This window comes from Calliphora vicina, chromosome 4, assembly GCF_958450345.1.
Source record: "Calliphora vicina chromosome 4, idCalVici1.1, whole genome shotgun sequence".
Classification (NCBI taxonomy): domain Eukaryota; kingdom Metazoa; phylum Arthropoda; class Insecta; order Diptera; family Calliphoridae; genus Calliphora; species Calliphora vicina.
In genome coordinates, this window is record NC_088783.1 from 118,422,055 (window position 1) to 118,443,517 (window position 21,463).

At 24.6% G+C, this 21,463-nt stretch overlaps 1 protein-coding gene across 1 annotated transcript in view; it reads left to right on the plus strand.

Annotated features, from left to right (window-relative positions):
* The window catches only part of LOC135958738 (putative gustatory receptor 98b), a 34,773-nt gene extending 14,111 nt beyond the window's left edge, over positions 1 to 20,662 (plus strand). The window contains exon 4 of the mRNA XM_065509632.1: positions 20,546 to 20,662. Coding sequence (XP_065365704.1) covers positions 20,546 to 20,662 — 117 coding nt within the window. The remainder of the gene's footprint in view (positions 1 to 20,545) is intronic.
* Positions 20,663 to 21,463: the final 801 nt, after the last annotated feature.

Consider the following 21,463-nt stretch of genomic DNA (forward strand, 5'->3'; position numbering starts at 1 on the left):
AATTTTTGCTTTCTTTTAATTTAAATTAAAGCTACAACCTTTTTGCCATATAAATATTGCTTACAATATGAAAAATTCTATCCAGTTTCAGAATTCTGCATCAAACTTAATAAAATTCAACAATTACATGTGTCCTTCCATATATCCTTTTTATAAAAATTACTAATTTTGCTTTAAATATCCAATACAAATATTAAAATTATAATTACTCAAGATAATAACTTTAAAATAAGAAAAAAATTTCAAAATACTTTTAGTAAAGTTTTGTCTTCTTTTATTTAAATTAAAGCTATACGACTTTTTACATATAATTATTGCTTACAATATGTAGAATTCTATTCAATTCAAGAATTTATAATGAGATTTTGAATATCTCAACATTTAGGTACATCCTTTCATATATCCTTTTTCTTAAAATTACTATTTTTCCCTAAAATTAGCTATCAAAATTTTAAAATTGGCTTTACTAACACATACCTCAAGATAAATGCTTTCAAATAAGCTACTTATTATCATAAACTATAAAATTAAAAAAAAAACGTTAGCAAATTTTTGTCTTTTTTATTTAATTTAAAGCTGTAACCTTTTTGTCATATAATTATTGCTTACAATATGTAAAATTCTATCCAGTTTCAGAATTCTGTATCAAACTTAGGAAAATTCAACAATTGCATGTGTCCCTCTATATATCCTTTTTATAAAATTGTCTAATTTTCCTTAAAATTCCCTATTAAAATAATAAAAATATCTTTAGTAATACATGATTAAAGATAAGTGCTTTAAAATTAGTTACTAGTAAACATTAATTAAGAAATTAAAAAAAATAAATTTTTCCTCTTTTTTTTAAAATAAAACTATAAGACTTTTGTTATATAATTATTGCTTGCAATAAGTAAAATTCCATCTAGTTCATACATTTATCACGAAATTGTGAATATCTCAACATTTACTTACATCCTTTCATATATCCTTTTTCCGAAAATTTTTTATTTTCCTTAAAATTTCCTATTAAGATATAAAAAAGCATCTTTAATAACATATAACTCAGTTACTTATTGATTCTAATTAGGAAATTTTACAAAAATCTTAAAAATTGTTTTTGATTTTCTTTTAAATTAAAGCTATAATACTTTTTCAATATTATTATTGCTTACAATACATAAAATTCCATGTAGTTTTATAATTCTGCATCAAACTAAGAATATTTTAACAATTGCATATGTCCTTCCATATATCCTTTTTCAAGACATGTCTTATTTTCCCCAAAAATTCCCTTTTAAAGTATTAAACTTCATTTCTATCACATAACTCAACATAAATACTTTAACACATGTTGCACATTTTCATTAATTAAGAAAATTATATATATTTTTGTAGCCTAAGATGAAATTTTAATATGTTTTACTTATCAACAGTTTAATTAATTAGTTTGAATGCATGACAACATATTACATGATGTAAATTATTTAAAATTTTGTAGCGAAAATCTATGTATATTAATGAAAGTAGTTAGGTAATGTGTTGACAAGGGTATTTGTTAATATTCAAAAATAATTACAAATTTTAATGAAAAATAATTAAATATAGTGTTGCCACAAAAATGAATAGACAGCATATTACCGAATATATTTAAAACATTTCTTTTGAAGCTTAATAAAACTATAGTCGTTTCATTTCTAATGGATTCCATAAACATTATTAAAACATTTCCTCTTAATTCCTTCATTATGTAAAATGAATGCAAAAAGTTTTGGAATTATACTTCATTTTACTGGCTACATTGCATTAACAATCTTTTTTAATCATGTACATCTGTTGCTAATTCCGCTCTGAAAGTAGTCAGTCATTTATTCTGATGCTAAGAGTGTTAATTTATATGAAATTATATTAAAGGGTGTTATTTTATGAACAACTTTATTTAAGAATATTAAATTTTATAACAAAGTTCTTATACATGATTATTGGCGAGACTGTTAATGTTATGGGCAAATAAATGTTGGTAATACTTTTTTAATTATGAACAAGTGATGCTGCAAATTTATGCTGCTGGCAGCAAATTTTCAATATTACAAAATATAATTACATATAATTTTTTTTTACAATATTACATTTTAGAATTTTAGACAAATATCCTTGTCAACACATTTCCTAATTTGATTAATATAAATATTCTCTACAAAATTAAAATAATTTACAAAATGTAATGAATATTTACACATATCTACATAGTAGATGGTTGGACTTTAGTTTGATAAGCAAAACATATTAAAATTTCATCATAGATATAACTTAAGGCTACAAAAATATTAATTTTCATAATTAATGATAATAACTAGCTTGTGTTAAAGCATTTAGCATGAATTTTGCGCTAGTTATGATCAATTTAATATTTTAAATGTTAATTTTGGGCAAAATTAGTCATTTTTGGAAAAAGGATATATGGAAGGATATATGAAATAATTGAGATATTTTAAATTTTATAACAAATTTGTTAACTAGATAGAATTTTACATATTGTGTGCTATATTAATATAGAAAAAGTCTTATAGTTTTAATTGAAATGCAAGAAACAAAAATGTTCTTGCAATTTTTTTTTAAATTTGTTTATTAATTTATATGTCTAGTTTGTGTCAAAGCATTTACCTTGAGTTTTGCACTAGTACTGATAATTTTAATATTTTGAAAGCAAATTTTTGGGCAAAATTAGATTTTTTTAGAAAAAGGATATATGGAAGAACATATGAAATAGTTGAGATATTCTGACTTTGATAACAAATTCGTAAACTAGATGGAATTTTACATATTTTGTGCTATAATAATATAGAAAAAGCCTTAAAACTATAATTTAAATGTAAGAAGAACAAATATTCTTAAGATTTTTTTTATGTCTTAATTAATTAAAATGTGTGGTTTCTGTTATAGCATTTTCCCTGAGTTTTACGTTAGTAGCGATAATTTTAATATTTTAAAAATTAATTTTGGGCAAAATAAGACTTTGATAGAAAAAGGATATATGGAAGGACATATGAAATAGTTGAGATATTTTAAATTTTTTAACATATTTGTAAACTAGATAAAGTTTTACATGTTGTGTGCTATAATAATATAGAAAAAGTCTTATAGCTATAATTTAAATGTATGAATAAAAAATGTGCTTTAGATTTTTTAATTAATTCAAATGAGTAGTTTGTATTTAAGCATTTGGCATGAGTTTTGAAATAGCAGTAAAAGTTTTAACATTTTTAAACGAAAGTTTGGGCATAATAAGAATTTTTTGGAAAAAGGATATATGGAAGGACATATGAAATAGTTCAGATATTTAAATTTTTTTAAGAAATTTGTAAACTAGATGGAATTCTACATATTGTGTGCTATAATAATATAAAAAAAGTCTTATAGTTTTCATTTAAATGCAAAAAAAAAAAATTTTTTTAAATTTTTGGTTTTAAAATTTTTTTTGTTTAATTTTGTATCCATTAAGGAAGTAATTTTAGTTGCAGCTTATTAATATATACAAAAATTTTACAATTTCTTTATTTTTCTTATAACCTACCATATATCCTTTTTTTGGACATTCCACTTTTTAGGTTATTTTAACTGAATTTGTTTCAAAATTTTATTTCTCTGTTAAATAATCTTTAATAATTCATATTATTTCGCCTTTTTATTATTTTCTTTAACCGTTTTCTATGTTTACAAGTGAACTGTGACCAACATTCATGGCAAGACTAACAACAATTGCTGTTATTTACAAAAGGGCGCTGTTTTGTTTATAAACTCCTGTGAAATTTATTCTCTTTTTTTACTCTTAAGCTCTTAATTAAGTTCTCTTTTTTTGCTAGAATATTGCATAGTCTCTCTCTATTATGATTTTATTGTGGCTGTAGTTTTGCATTGAAATGTTGAACATGAATGCTGAAAGGACTTTGATAATTTAAGAATGAAATAAATATTGTGTTTAATGGGTTTGTAACAATCGCATGGACAGGTTGTAAATATAAGCGGCATTTTGTTTTTGAGAGTAAGTGAGAGAGAGAGGTAAATAAGGAACAACATGTAACAAAGGTAAATTGCTGCAAATCTTAGCAAAAGTTATAAAATTTTCTTTATTTTTAACTATAACAAACAAATGTTTACACAATGATATAATTAAAAGTACAAATGCCAATGATAATCACACTTTTATTGTCATTTACTATTCATTTATTTATTATTCAAATAATCGATATTCAATAGTTCATGTTTAGTTCATGCATGCATTATAACTAGAGACAATTATTCAATTTTCATATACATATATAATTCATATACATATATATTTTTCCCAGTAAAAATATACCTTATTTTTCACATACACTAACTCTGTAACTAATTAACTACTTTGTTAGAACATTTTTTGTCTTACATTTAAATTAAAGCTACAATACTTTTTCTATATAATTATAGCAAACAATATTTAAAATTCTAACTACTTTCCGAATTAACTATAAAATTTAAAATATCTCAACTATATCACATGTCCTTCCATATATCCTTTTACAAAAAAAGTCTTATTTTGCCCAAAATTTCCTTTTAAAATATTAAAATTATTTTTAACAAGCGCAAAATTCATAAGAAATTTAAAAAAAAAATTCCAAAAATATTTATGCTGTTACATTTAAAGTAAAGCTATAAGACTTTTTCTATATTACTATAGCTCACAATATGTAATATTCTATGTAGTTTACAAATTTGTTAAAAAGTTTTAAATATTTAAACTATTTCATATGTCCTTCCATATATCCTTTTTCTGAAAAAGTCGAATTTTGCCCAAAAATTTCCTTATAAAACATTAAAATTATTATTACTAGCGCAAAATTTATGCTAAATGCTTTAAAACAAACCTCGCATTTTAATTAATTAAGAAGTTTAAAAAAAATCTTAAGAAAATTTTTTCTACTTACATTTAAAGTAAAGCTATAAGACTTTTTCTATAATATTATAACACACAATACATAATCTATCATCGACTTTCCGAATTTAGTATCATATTCAAAATATCTCAACTGTTTATTATGTCCTTCCATATATCCTTTTTCTAAAAACTCTAATTTTGCTAAAAATTTCGTTTTAAAATATTACTAGCGCATACCCCAGACCTTACTTTTGAATTAATTGAGACATATAGAAAAAATCTACAGAACTTTTTTTCCACTTATATTTAAACTTAATCTATAAGACTTTTTCTATAATTTTATAGCACACAATATGTAAAACTGTAACTACTTTAAGAATTTAGTATAATATTTAAAATATATCAACTGGTTAATATGTCCTTCCATATATCCTTTTTCTAAAAAAGTCACATTTTACTCAAACTAGTAAAGATATCACAACCACAACAAAGAAATTTAAGAAAATCTTAAGAACGTTTTTTCTACTTACATTTAAACTAAAGCTATACGACTTTTTCTATATTATTATAACACACAATACTTACTATTTCATCTACTTTACGAATTTCGTATCTTATTTAAAATATCTCAACTGTTTATTATGTCCTTCCATATATCCTTTTTCTAAAAAAGTTTAATTTTGTTTGTGAGTTACAATAAGAGGTATAATTTTTTGCTTTTCCATTAAAATCAAAAACTGTAGTTAGTCTATTTGCCATATAAGCCATGTACATTACATTTGCATATGCAATAGATGAATATTGATGTGGGATATTGAGCATTGTTGTATATGTCTGCATTAAAAGTTATTGAAAACTAAAAATTCGCATTTGTATACGTACTTCAACATTTTGTCCTTGCTTGAAAGCTTGTATTGTTATAGGAGAATAGCTTGTAATTATAATTACTACAACCTTTATTCTTTACATATTTGTGTAACAATGCACAAATTTTGGAATAATTTTAAAATAGTAAATGAAGGCTGGTAGAGTTGTAAACAAAATGAATGAAAAATTTAAGGAAATTAAAAAAAAAATAAAAATTAAATTTTTAAATGGTTGCTTTAGGGTGTTACGGCAAAAAGTAAAAACTACATATTTCAGAGTTTTTGCTTATAAAAGGATGTACTAATAAGTCTAGTAAGTGTTTTATATAATTTTTTTATCTTTTGTTAATTATTTTGTATGGGCTCCCATATATCCTTGTTCAAGACATAGAAAATTTAATTTCTACTACATTAAATATGTACTATTTAGTTGCTTGGCTTTATTTAGAATTTAACCAACAAATTTCTATCAAGAGCACCCTTTCCACATGACCATTTTACTTCTAAGTAAGCACATATTGTTGTCCGTTTACAGTTTTGGTCCCTTAAGTGTCTGGCACATGAAAACCTTACTCGTAAACGAAAAGTCTTAAAAATATATTTTTTTTTAGTATAAAACATTTGCCAACACATTCACAACAATATTTGACAATAAATGACCTTCATATTAAAAACACTCAGTCACTTTTACTCTCACACATTCACATTTCCTTTGAGTATCCTTTTTGTGGTGAGTAGCCTCTTTGTTATAAATGTTTCAGTTTTTATGTCAAACCAAAACATGTTTTCACAATTATATAAGATAAACCATATAAGTATGCTATATATATAATATACGAAATATAATAAAAAATACAAAACCTTAGATATTGTTTATGATGCCAAGGATTTTATATAATAAGCATGTGTGAATGGAGCTAAACAATGGTAAGGGTTTAAGTAGGTATTGTTCAGGATTTCTTGAGATGAAAAAGGAAATTTAATCAAACATGAGAGATTTTAAACACTATACCTTAAAGTATGCTATAAAAATAATACAAATCTTAAAGAGTGACCAGTTCAAAATTAAAACAAAACACAGAAATGCATACAATTTTAGAACAGATTTTTTTTTATATGTTTACTATTAGAAATAATGAAAATTTTTATGTAACAACTAGTAAAATATTACAAATTTTAAATTAATGTTAAATACATGATTATTGGTTAATTAGTTTTAAGTCATTTCATATATCCTTTTTTAAAAAATCATAAATTTTTAAGTTTTTCATCTTTAAAACATGTTAATATTTATATAGTTAAATAATATATAAAAGCTTTTGATATTCCTCAATAATTGTAAGGTTTCTTAATATATCCTTTTTTTATAATACATTTTATTAGATTTTTTCAACTCTACAATATGTAAATTTAGCCATAATTTAAAAATATATAAAAACTTTTTTAAATTTATCAAATATTTTAAGATCCTTTCATATATCCTTTTTCTGCTTTATTCAAATTTTGAGAATTTTTCTGTTAACAATAGTTTAATGATTGTGCTCATTAAAAATATTTAAAAATTTATAAAATTTTTTATCATTTTAAGGATCTCTTCATATATCCTTTTTTGATTTATTCATGATTTTGTAATTTTTTTCACTTTTTGATATGCAAAGTGCGTTAAAGTTAAATACGATATAAAAAAGTTTAATATTTAACAATAATACAAAGGTTCTTTCATTTATCCTTCTAAAATTTTTTCCAATTTTTGGGATTTTTCCACATTGCAACTTGTAAATGTTTATATAGTTTAAAAATATATAAAATTTGTTGATAACTATCAATTATTTTAAAGTCCTTTCATATATCCTTTTTCTGCTTTATTGAAATTTTGAGAATTTTTCTATTCACAATAGGTAGATGATAGTTGTCTTTAAAAATATCTAAAAGTTCATGATTTTTTAAACTAAAATATGGAGCTCTTCATACATATGTATGTATATGCTTTGAGAAAAATTGAATATTTTGAGATTTTTTCCCGTTTGCAACATGTAAAATTCAACATAGTTTAAAAATATCTATAAATTTATGAAATTTTTTATTATACTAAGAATCTCTTCATATATCCTTTTTCTAACTTATTCATGATTTTGTAATTTTTTTCACTTTATGATATGTAAAGCGTGTTAAAGTTAAATACGATTTATAAATTTTTAATATTTATTACGAATACTGAGGTTCTTTCACATATCCTTTTTAAAAAATACAACGTTTTTTAGATTTTTCCACATTGCAACATATAAATGTTTATATTGTTCTGAAATATATCTGTATTGTAGACAATTATCAATTATTTTATAGTCCTTTCAAGTATCCTTTTATAGCTTAATAGCCATTTTGGGAATATTTTCCCTTAACACCATATAAATTATTGTACCATAAAAACATAACTAAAAATCTTTGAAATGCATCAATAAATTAATGAACTCTTCATATATCCTTTCTTGAGTAATTCAACATTTTTTTACCTTTTTTTATTTTACAATACGTAAAATATTACATAGTTTAAAGGTATCTAAAAAGCCATGAACATTTTTATTAAAATAAGGTTTTCTTCATATATCCTTTTCTGAGTAATTTAATTTTTTTAACTTTTTTTTACTTTACAATACGTAAAATATTACATAGTTTAAACATATTTAGAAATAAATGAAAATTATTAATAAAATAAGGTTGGCTTCATATATCCTTTTTTGAGCAATTCAAAATTTTGTAACTTTTTTTACTTTACAATGCGAAAAATAATACAGAGTTTAAAAATATCTAAAAATAAAGGAAAAATTTTAATAAAATAAGGTTGATTTCATATATCCTTTTTTGAAAAGTTCCAAATTTTTTAACTTTTTTATTTTACAATACGTAAAATATTACATAGTTTAAAAATATCTAAAAAGCCATGAACATTTTTATTAAAATAAGGTTGACTTCATATATCCTTTTTTGAGTAATTCAATTTTTTTTTACTTTTTTTACTTTACAATACGTAAAATATTACATACTTTAAACATATCTAGAAATAAATGAGAATTTTTAATAAAATAAGGTTGTGTTCATATATCCTTTTCTGAGCAATTCAAAATTTTTTAACTTTCTTTACTTTACAATACGAAAAATAATATAGAGTTTAAAAATATCTAAAAATAAATGAAAATTTTTAATAAAATAAGGTTGACTTCATATATCCTTTTCTGAGTAATTCAATATTTTTTACCTTTTTTTATTTTACAATACGTAATATATTACATAGTTTAAAAATATCTGTAAAGCCATGAACATTTTTATTAAAATAAGGTTGACTTCATATATCCTCTTTTGAGTAATTAAATTTTTTAACTTTTTTTACTTTACAATACGTAAAATATTAAATACTTTAAACATATCTAGAAATAAATGAAAATTTTTAATAAAATAAGGTTGTGTTAATATATCCTTTTTTGAGCAATTCAAAATTTTGTAACTTTTTTTACTTTACAATACGAAAAATAATACAGAGTTTAAAAATATCTAAAAATAAATGAAAATTTTTAATAAAATAAGGTTGATTTAATATATCCTTTTTTGAGAAGTTCCAAATTTTTTAACTTTTTTATTTTACAATACGTAAAATATTACATAGTTTAAAAATATCTAAAAAGCAATGAACATTTTTATTAAAATAAGGTTTTCTTCAGTAATTGAATTTTTTTTTAACTTTTTTTTACTTTACAATACGTAAAATATTACATACTTTAAACATATCTAGAAATAAATGAAAATTTTTAATAAAATAAGGTTGTGTTCATATATCCTTTTCTATGTAATTCAAAATTTTTCAACTTTCTTTACTTTACCATATGTTAAACATTACATAGTTTAATAATATCTAGAAATGAATAAAAAAAATTAATAAAATAAGGTTGTGTTCATATATCCTTTTCTGAAAAATTCAAAATTTTTAACTTTATTTACTTTACCATACGTTAAATATTACATAGTTTAAAAATATCTAAAAATTCATGAACTTTTTTAATAAAATAAGAAATTCTTCATATATCCTTTCTAAAATAATTAAAAATTTTGTAAAGTTTTTATTTTACAATACGTAAAATATTACATAGTTTAAAAATATCAAGAAATAAATACAAAATTTTAGTCAAATAAGGTTAACTTCATATATCCTTTTCTGAGTAATTCAATATTTTTTACCTTTTTTTATTTTACAATACGTAAAATATTGCATAGTTTAAAAATATCAAAAAATGTGTGAACATTATTAACAAAATAAGGTTTTCTTTATATATCCTTTTCTAGGTAATTAAAAATTTTTTCACTTTTATCACTTTACAATATGTAATATATTACAGATTTTAAAAATATCTAAAGATAAATAAAAATTTTTAATAAAATAAGAATGTCTTCATATATCCTTTTCTGAGAATTCAACATTTTACAACTTTTTTCTCTTTACAATATGTAAAATATTACATAGTTTCAATATATCAAAATATCTTTGAAATTTATTAAAAATTGTAGGATCTTTTCACATATCCTTTTTTAGCTTATTTGAAATTTTAAAATTTTTTTCTCTGCACAATATGTAGTTTTATGTATAATTAAAAAATATCTAAAAATATTTTAAATTTATCCAAAAAATAAATATTTCTTCTTATATCCTTTTTTCTAAAACCCCCAAAAGTGTGCTTTAAATTTTAATAACATTACTTATCTCGCTCCCAAAAAAAAGATAAACTTTCCAAAAATAATTTCATTATACATAGTAACAATTCAATTCCGTAACAACAGCTGTGCTGCTTTAACCACAACTTGTATTATCTAGTTGTCAGTAAATGTCAAATTGTATGTACAAGAAAACCACCTGTATTAAACTGTCACCACACTTGATGCACAGGTGTAAGCGAAAAGAAAATGTGTTGTATATAACACATCCCAAACCATAGGTGTAGTTTTGTAGTTATAAAGTGTTCTAGGGTTTATTTTGTCTAGTTGTTTCCAAAAAAAACGTGAGGATTTAAACCTGAAATTTGAAGAATAAATGAAAAAAATGAAAGGAAAACTGTAAATTCATTTGATCACTTTACATTGTATTTCAATATAAAACTACAATCTCCATTAGACAAGAGAGATATTATAACATTTAGAGAGTATTCAACTCTTTGGATATTTGTTTAGTGTCCTTGTTATAGCAGTGCTTTTAAAATACTATAACGAAAATTGCTTTGCAATAAGTTTAATGCTAAAGCCTTTTAAATAAATTGAGTTGCTCTAGTCAATGGTTTTTCTTACATTTTCTATTCCTTTACATTTTTCTATTTCTTTTGGTTTTGTTAAGATATTATAATATTATTTTATACATAGTTTGGTTTGTCCTTTTTTGTGTGACATCATCATTTTCCTAGAGCTGTTTTAGGCAGGACACCAGGTTATGAGTGAAAAAAATGCTGATGACTGTGGTGTTGTTGTAATAGCTATATGCAGAATACCAAAAGTAGCAACAGTGTTTGAGAGTAGATGATGAGGCTGAATTTTGTGAGTATTTTGAATGGTATTATATTGACATAAATTTAAGTAAAATTTAATTTAAGGCAAAGACATATTGGTATAAGGTATAGTTTTTGATGAAAAAATTTCAGTGTTCATAAGTATAGAGCCTTATTTATTGAAGAAATATTTTCGTAAGGGAATATTTTTAATTTTATTGGAACTATTATGACAATATCTATAAATTTTGCTAAGAAAAATTTGAACTTGTCCTTTAAATCTTCAGTTTTACGATGTTTAAAAATGTTGGTTCCCTGGGGCGTATGAGTATTATTAATTTTAACAAAAAATTTTATATTTGAAATATCTCCACATAGGAAGGTCGCAGAGGGCTCATATAAAAACTGTATTATAGAGAAGATTTATAGTTTTAATTTGCTTTCGATACTATTTTGAATTTTTAAAAAATATTTAATAAAAATAATTTTTTATAAAAATTATTTAAAATTTTGTTTCATTTTTAAAAAAACAGTTTCAGTTACATAAACGTTTTAAGAACTTTGTCAAGATTGAAAAGATATCTAAGCACTGCTTTAAAAAAAAATTATGAAAAATCAATTGGAAATCTAATATTTTTAAGTTTCAATAAATTTTTAACCTAGAGCGTATGATTATTATTAATTCTTTAATATTTTACCAAAATTGACATAAGTTAATGACAAAATGGGCTAGAGAGTTGAAATAAAAAGCAGTGGATAGAAAAGACTTTAGGCTTTAAAATCTAAAGGAAATTAATTAGCGAACTTTATCAAAAATTTAAAGACTAAAGATTTTAAACAAAAAATTAAAAAAAAAAATTCTTAGTATTTTGTTAGGAATTTAAATTAAAGGATTTTAAATGAAATATTTATCTAAATAGTAAGCTTAGTGCACCTATTTTTAGTAATAAAGCGTTTGATAAACATTTAATTAAATATTTATTTATATCCTGGCTTAAAATTTCTCAAAATATTTTCATATTATAAGTTTCATAACTTTGCTGTATATGCTCATTTTACATTTCCTTTGCTCCATAATTTCTCATGCTTAACAACGACATTGGTATTAAATATGCATAAATAATGATGGCCTTTTAGTTTTTGTGCTTGTAGAACACTAAAAACCTTGCTTTAAACAAAATATGACCAACATTTTCCGACTTTGCTTACCATTATAAAAATATATGAAAGCCATAAGTCCATAAAACTTGAGGAATATATACTACAACCACAAGGCTGTGGGTAGGATATTTCGAAAGTCCTTTAGCTGCACAAGTAGCAGTGAGAGTACAATAACCAGGTCTTAAACATTTATAAAATATTGTTAATAAAAGACTGTTAAAGATTTAATGACTTACAAAGGGGATTTTTTTCTTTTCTCTTTGCTATGGCACATACACATGAGATTTAAAAGGACTTTTCTTGTTAAAGTTCGTTTGCTGTAAAGGAAACCAAATAAGTTTAGGAAACATACACACATTTTTGAAATTATAAAAGTCAATTAGAATGCATAAAATTTTCATGTTCATGTTAGAATATGAAGAGGTCTATGTAATTTATATTTTCTTTGGGGTTTGTTGGAGCAGGCTATATTGTGGTCTGTATGGTTAGCTTAGCATCTCATTAGAAAGCTTGAAAAATATTTTGTTTTTTATATTGTTTTTCTTGTCCCAACTATACTTCAACCAGTTTTAAGTTAATTTTAATTTTTGTATGTTGTTAAGCCTTTAGAAATTTTGAATTTGCAGTTTGGGTAATGGATAATGACTTACATGACTTTGCAGGCCTTGCTGCTGCCTATTGTTTTGGTTAAAAAGCTAAAAATTTAGCCAATTATGTCATAACTTCACAATTATTGCACAATTTTCTTGCTCAAACCAACAAAAAGGTCCTGCAAAATGCATGATTTTTACTTTAAGTTTTCTTGGAAAACTAAAAATAAAAACCCAACATTTTATTGCTTTTTAAGCCACAAAAAAAGCTCTGAAGCAACGAAAAATTTTAAACTTTGTTTGTTATAGAGTTTTAAGCTTAAAATGTAATAAAAATAGGGTGCAGCAAAATTATAACTAAAAGCAAACAAAACTTAAGCATGCAATACTTAACATTTGTTGCTTGTTTTGTGTAAAAAATGGGAACTAAGCAACTTGTTTGATAGATTTTTATTTAATTTTGTATTTATTTCAGAAAAAACTAAACTTGTTTCAGTTTATTACACATTTTTTTAAGTGTTTTAAAAAAAAGTTCTCTAGAGCGTATGATTATTATTAATTGTGGGTTACTAGCTAAGATTGCTAATAACTAGATTTGAAAACAGAGATAGAGAGTACAAATGAATGGCTTAAAATAAAAAAAATATCTCTAGTTTTTATATTACCGGAAAAATTATTGACAAACTTAATGAAGTTTTATAGAATTTAGGATTAAACAAATTTTTATTTTTTTTTTATAATTTTTTTTTTCAAAATTTTGAAAATTTTATAGAAATCATGTGAATATGTATAAAATTGTCATTAAAAAACGATATAAAGAAATGAATTTCTTTATTTTATATAAGATTTCGTTATAAATTCAAATTTAATTTTTTTCATAACAGGACGTATGATTAATATTAATTTTGATATAAACTGATAAAACCTTCATAACTTTTTAACCATAAAACCAATTGCAACAGTTTAAATTGTATACAAAAGTAGACATTTAAATGAAACAATAACTCTAAAGAGGTTTAAATTAAATATTTACAATAGGGAAAGAAATCATATTAAATAAAACTTATATAAAAATAAATCATGATTTCTTTTTTCATATATTTTGTATATAATTTAAAATTATGAAAATGTATGTTCTACAAAAGAAAAACTAAAATCTTCAAAAACTATTAACTAAAAAAGTTTACAGCAGAAAAACCTAAATGTCTGTTGAAGAAGATTTTCTTATTTTTCTTATCATCCTCTTTACTTATGCAGTAAAAGCTGTAGATCTGTTGCCATATTTACATGTACTCTAAAGTTACAAAGTAAAGTAAATATGAAGTACCATGCTGCAGTTTCTGCACTCTACTACAAGTGCTATTGCCTTCAAAACGGAACTGCATTGACAAATATGCAAACAGTTTCATCGTTTTGAAAGAAAATGCATGTGTAACGAAAGAAAAATAATATTTTAAATTATAGTAATACTAATATATGTTTAAATATGTAAGTGTGAAATATATAAGGAAACAGGAAAGCATTTTCCTTTTCAATATATCATATGTGTCTCCCCCTGCCACTATAAAAAGCAGTTTTTATTATGATTTATTATAAGCATTTTATTGCTGAATTTATTTAGTTAATGTTTAGAAAAATGTTCTTTTCAAGGGAAAAACAAAGATGAGTCAGTAAATAAATAACAGAAACAATTGAATTTTACAATTGAGTGAATTTATTTAAATATATATGCTTAAGAATCTAAGAGGGAAACCAAAATAAATTAATGTTAAAATGATAAATTGTTAAAATTTTTCTAAACATTTATACTATTTTAAATTGATGTTTTGTTTACAGAGAAGGCATTTGATTATATTTATCATGTGATTATTTAGTTTAAATGATAAAAATATCTTAGTTTTTGCTTTAGCTGTATTAATAAAAAAACATTTAAAATTTTGTTATGGTAGCGTATGATTAATATTAATTATTGGGTATATTTAGAAAATGGTTTATAATTCTGGTTCTAATAATAGGATTTTGAAAATTTTAAAAGTTTTAAAAAGAAAACTTATCATGTAATATAAAGCTTGGTAATATTACCAATCAAATTTACATTTAAATAGAAAATTTTTAACATAAACCTAAAAAATAATTTTTAATTTTTTTATTATTTGCATGTCTAATGAGTTTTGTTAATAAAGTGGTACAATTTAGAATAGTTTTCAACAATATAAATACTTTTGAATGCTAGCCTGAAAATTTTTTTTTTTAAACTTTACTTACACTTTAATTTTCTTGCTTATCGAACAACTTATCTCAGTATTTTAAAATAAGCTATTTTTATTTAATTTAATTTTGTTCTATTGATTAACCTCTTTATTGTTATTTTCTCAACAGGTTTTTCTTTTAGCACTTTAACCACTTGTCTTTCCATTTGAAAACCCTCAAGTAATCTATTATTGCTGTTAAAACACTTTTCTTTTTCGAAATTTTATTAAATAGTCTGCATATTCTTAATGTGTATTTTAAGTACTAACTTTATTTACTACAAACATTTATTTTATTCTTCTGTTCAATCTAAAACACTTGTGATTTTTCTGCTTGGTTTCAGAATTTCAAAAGACAATATTTTATTTTCTCTCCGTTTTTTTTCAAAAGCATTGAAAACCTTTTTGCTTACAATTTTATCAAGTCAGCACTTTGCTGTGAAATTGAGTGAGTGGGCTATGTTTTAATAAAACTGATTTTATATTCATTAAATGCTTATGTGAATGCTGAATGAATTGGAGAGGCATTACGAAATGATGACAAGAAAACTAATGAGATTGAAAGGAGCTGAATGTTAAATTTAATCAAATAAAATATTTGTCTGTGAGGAATCCTTGAATACCGTCCTCTTAAAGCTTTTTACAAGTCATACTCGAATCATTATTGTTGCCCAATCAGACATACTTTCCAAAAAAATGTTCTTTCTTTTGGAGTAATAGCTGAATTATTTTAAACACCCATCAGTTGTGATAGCCATTATAAAAAATATATAAAATTACAACAACATTTTAAATTACAACAACAAGCTTGATCACACACATCAATTAATATTCCTCAGTAGCAAAATTAATTTTTTTTTTTTTTTATTTGTTGAGGTTGTCTTACATTTTCATTAATAACTTTTTTGCTTTTGAACAGATTTTGCTGATTTTCAATACGAAGCTGCTTAATAGAGTAGTTAATATTCTGAGTGAGTTTTATTTATTTTGGTTTGGTATTATGGACTTTAGCGAGATTTACACACACATAATAGCGATCTTGGCCAAATCGGCTAACAATTTCATGATAATCAAAAAAATATAAAATTACAACAACATTTTAAATTACAACAACAAGCTTGATCACATATATCAATTCTTATTCCTCAGTAACAAAATTTAAAAATTTTTATTTTTTTTATTTTTTGAGGTTGTCTTATATTTTCATTAAGAACTTTTTTGCTTTTGAACAGATTTTGCTGATTTTCAATACGAAACTGCTTAATAGAGCAGTAAATATTCTGAGTGATTTTTATTCATTTTGGTTTGGTATTGGTTACGTGAGCGTGATTTACACACACAGAAAAAATTTAAAATTTTATATTTTGAGGTTGTCTTACATTTTCATTAATATGAAAACAGAACAACATTTTAAAATACAACAACAATCTTGATCACTTATATTAATTCTTATTCCTCAGTAGCAAAATTTAAATTTTTTTATTTTTTTTATTTTTTGAGGTTGTCTTACATTTTCGTTAATAACTTTTTTGCTTTTGAACAGATTATGCTGATTTTTAATACGAGACTGCCTAAGACAGTAATAAATATTGTGAGTGATTTCGATTCATTTTGGTTTTGTATTGCTTACGTGAGCGTAATTTACACACACAGAAAAAATTTAAGATTTTATTTTTTGAGGTTGTCTTACATTTTCAATAATAACTTTTTTTATTTTAAACAGATTTTGCTGATTTGTAATACGAGGCTGTTCAAGAGAGTAATAATAACTCTGAGTGATTTTGATCCATTTTGATTTTGTATTATGGACGTGAGCATGATTTACACACACAGAATCAAAAGCCAAACTGGCCAACAATTTCATAAGAATCTAAAATGTGTTGTATATAGAAAGGAGGCTCATTGTTTTGGGGGTCTTAGATAAATATCTATACATATCCTTTTAAACAGTTCTGTTTCAGAAAATATTCTAGTTTTTAGTTTAATTTCTGCCTGAAAACTTTCAAATTTTCCATTATTGTTTGTAACACAAAATACAATTGTTACAATAGTTTTAACATTCTCTTTCTATATTTTCAAACTCTAATTAATTTTTCATTCAAAATTGATTTTATCACAATTTTATTTTCAATTGAGTTTTTTTTTGTGCCACCACACTCAAACATCATTTTCCAATTTTAACATAAAACCATCAACATGTTTCTAAATGGAATTTTTAGTTTTTTTTTCGTTTTGTTTTTGGTTAATATGTCTGTATGTATTGCGAGTTAAATGTTTGCCACTTTTATGGCACATGGCCTTAATCCTAGTTGATGTTTATAGATTTAATTGCTGAAAATGACAAAATACAATCATCATCATAGAAGCACAACATTTTGTGGTCAGCAGCATGTTGGGCTGGCGGTTAAGAGGACAAGTGCAGAGAAACCAGGGAATAATGGTTTTATTTAAGCAGACAAATAAATTAATAGGGGGGGATTTGAAATAAATTGGTTTTACAAACTTTTGAAACAAAATATTTCTTTTTAGCACAGCAACAGATTTTTAAGCTTTATTTGTTAAATTTTCACAACATTTTCATTATGATTTTATTCATATTAATTAAACTAACTAACCAACTATTTCATTGCTTATTTATTTAATTATTTATTTATAAATTTTTCTATTTCCACTTACATTCATTTTCCTTTTACCACATCCAGAATTCTCATTAAATATCCCATAGGTGGTGAAATATTTTGTCGGTTTGAGTGCAACTAAGTTTTGATTTTGGTTTCCTTAAGAAAACACCAACAACTAACAAGCTACAACTTGCAATCAGAAATTCTAAAACAACTTAGTTGCAAAAACAAACAACATTCCAACAAATGTTAACAAAATGTATGCAGCCAAATAATATTGTTGAAATGCATGTATAGAATCCTAGGAAAACTTGCTAAACTAAATGTATATAAGCGAGTTTGTTTGTGGGTAAAACTAGAAGGACTAGCAGGAGTTCCTGAGCAAATGTTAGAAAAAAAAAGAACTCAGCAACAATTGTAAATTAACTGCACTTTAACATGCAATCGTAACTAGTTACCACTCAAATACACACCCTCAAATTGCAAACATACTTTGTTGTTAAGTAAACAGGAAACAGGAAGTTTTACTTTTGCCACAACTACAGACAAAAATTCCCCGAAAAAATGGCAACAGCAAACTGTGGGCAAATAGTAATTGAAATTTGGTAAACCAATTTCAAACACATGGGGATTGTATTAGTTTGTATGTTTCTTATATGTTTTGAGGGTTATTAAACTGCAAAAGAATGAAATAATTAGTTCAAATGATTTCAGTAGAAATTGCTATTGTGTATTGTGTGCAATTAAAAGGTGGTTAAGGGAAACTTTTCACTTTTGAAACTAAAAAAGAAAGTTTTGAGAAAATAGATTTTAGAAGTATGAACTTTATTTTTGTTTAAAACAGAACTAGAACAGAACTAGAACAGAACTAGAACAGAACTAGAACAGAACTAGAACAGAACTAGAACAGAACTAGAACAGAACTAGAACAGAACTAGAACAGAACTAGAACAGAACTAGAACAGAACTAGAACAGAACTAGAACAGAACTAGAACAGAACTAGAACAGAACTAGAACAGAACTAGAACAGAACTAGAACAGAACTAGAACAGAACTAGAACAGAACTAGAACAGAACTAGAACAGAACTAGAACAGAACTAGAACAGAACTAGAACAGAACTAGAACAGAACTAGAACAGAACTAGAACAGAACTAGAACAGAACTAGAACAGAACTAGAACAGAACTAGAACAGAACTAGAACAGAACTAGAACAGAACTAGAACAGAACTAGAACAGAACTAGAACAGAACTAGAACAGAACTAGAACAGAACTAGAACAGAACTAGAACAGAACTAGAACAGAACTAGAACAGAACTAGAACAGAACTAGAACAGAACTAGAACAGAACTAGAACAGAACTAGAACAGAACTAGAACAGAACTAGAACAGAACTAGAACAGAACTAGAACAGAACTAGAACAGAACTAGAACAGAACTAGAACAGAACTAGAACATAACTAGAACAGAACTAGAACAGAACTAGAACAGAACTAGAACTAGAACAGAACTAGAACAGAACTAGAACAGAACTAGAACAGAACTAGAACAGAACTAGAACAGAACTAGAACAGAACTAGAACAGAACTAGAACAGAACTAGAACAGAACTAGAACAGAACTAGAACAGAACTAGAACAGAACTAGAACAGAACTAGAACAGAACTAGAACAGAACTAGAACAGAACTAGAACAGAACTAGAACAGAACTAGAACAGAACTAGAACAGAACTAGAACAGAACTAGAACAGAACTAGAACAGAACTAGAACAGAACTAGAACAGAACTAGAACAGAACTAGAAGAGAACCAGAACAGAGTTTGTTATAAATTATAATGACCCAATGTGATTTTATTATCCTGCATTCTAAAATTGTTTTTGTTTGTTTTCTACTGTTTAGTGTTTCGTATTGTTATGTCTGCCGAGAATCACTGATATTTTATTTATCTATTTGACATTAAATGCATTTAAATAGTCCTATGTCCATTGCACTTCTATTGAACTCCTCTATAAAAAATCAGTTTAATAAAAAATAAACACATTTTTAATTAACTATTTAATTAAAAATCAAATCTGCATTTAGATAAATGATTAAGCAGCGATAGAATTATTTACTTGTCTAATCCAGACTGCATTACTACCGCCATTATTGTGTTGTTGTCCTTGTTTTTAAACGCCATTGTTCGAAGAGTCAATGAGTAAGTTAAAATGATTCGGTGTATTTGTTTTCCTTCAAAAGGCTTTGAAGTGGGTTTTAATCAAAACAAAACATGTTTGTGTTTATGTTTAGTATGCATGAGAGTAACAAAGGGAGAGAGAGAGAGTGAGGGGGAGTAACAGCTAAACAATCAATTTCTCAATAACTATAATGCTCTTTGGTTGTTTGTTTGGTTAGTGTGTTTTGTTTGTGAGAATTTAATTAATTTCTCTATATAACGGAATTGTGTCCAGTGGTCGATAAGTTATATATAAAGAGCAGATTAGAGGGAGAGAAAGGAGAACAAAGAAACATAAGCAAACAGGTCTAGACGAATAATTTAAAGGGATTAGTAATGACTGGGGTGTAAATATAAGAGTGTGTTTGGGTGTTTAAAATAGGGATTTCAAAATATTGTTTGTATGTTTATCTTCATATTTTTAACAGTTGGCTGAGTACAAAGTAGTTAGTAAAGGCGTCAAGAATAGCAATGAAAATTCCAACAATATGCAAAATACAGCTTTACAATATTACGACAGCGATTGCAGCAAAATCTCCATTTAAAGATGGGAAACAAAAATCTTAAACTTTGCAGCACCATGATAATTATCGCTAAACATATATTTAAGCAGATTGTCAGTTGGTTTGTCCTTTGCTTCCAGCTTTAATCATTGCTCTCTGTGGATATTGGGTTATATGAATTTATTAACACAAATAGCTAATTTGTTCCTCTTTAAACTTAATGGCGGCTAACAACGATGGCTTGACTCTTGGTTACCAGGGCAGTTGCAATCATGGTTACTTGATGAAGGTGCTGCAATAGTGGCTTATCTATAAGATTCTTCTTCGTGGAAGTATTTTAATATTGCTGTCTGCTGCATGCATAATTAGAATTCAAATGCCTGCAGATAAAGTTTGTATTTATTACAATAATAATGAGAACCATAAAGAGGATGAATAAGCTTCAATAAAGAGGAAACAAAATAATAACAATGAACAATTTTTATAACACTTTTAAAAATTTAAAGGAATTGTTAGTCAAGGTTGTTGGGGTAAAATTTCAGTAAAGGTGATAATTAAAACTAAAACTTATGAAAATTCTCCAAAAAAAATTAATTTCAAAATTAATTTCTTAATTTTTCCAAAATAATTAAGAAACTTTAAGTAAAACGACAGTTAATTATTGCTTATGGAAGAGTCTTTCAAGATCCTGACTTTTGTCTAAATCATATGAATAGTTTGGATTTTGTACAAATTTTAAAAATTTTTGCTACTAGACGTATGAGTAATATTTAATTTGAGGTAGATGGGGGAAAATACCAATAACTTTGATAATTCTAGGACTAATACAAAAATTAAAATACA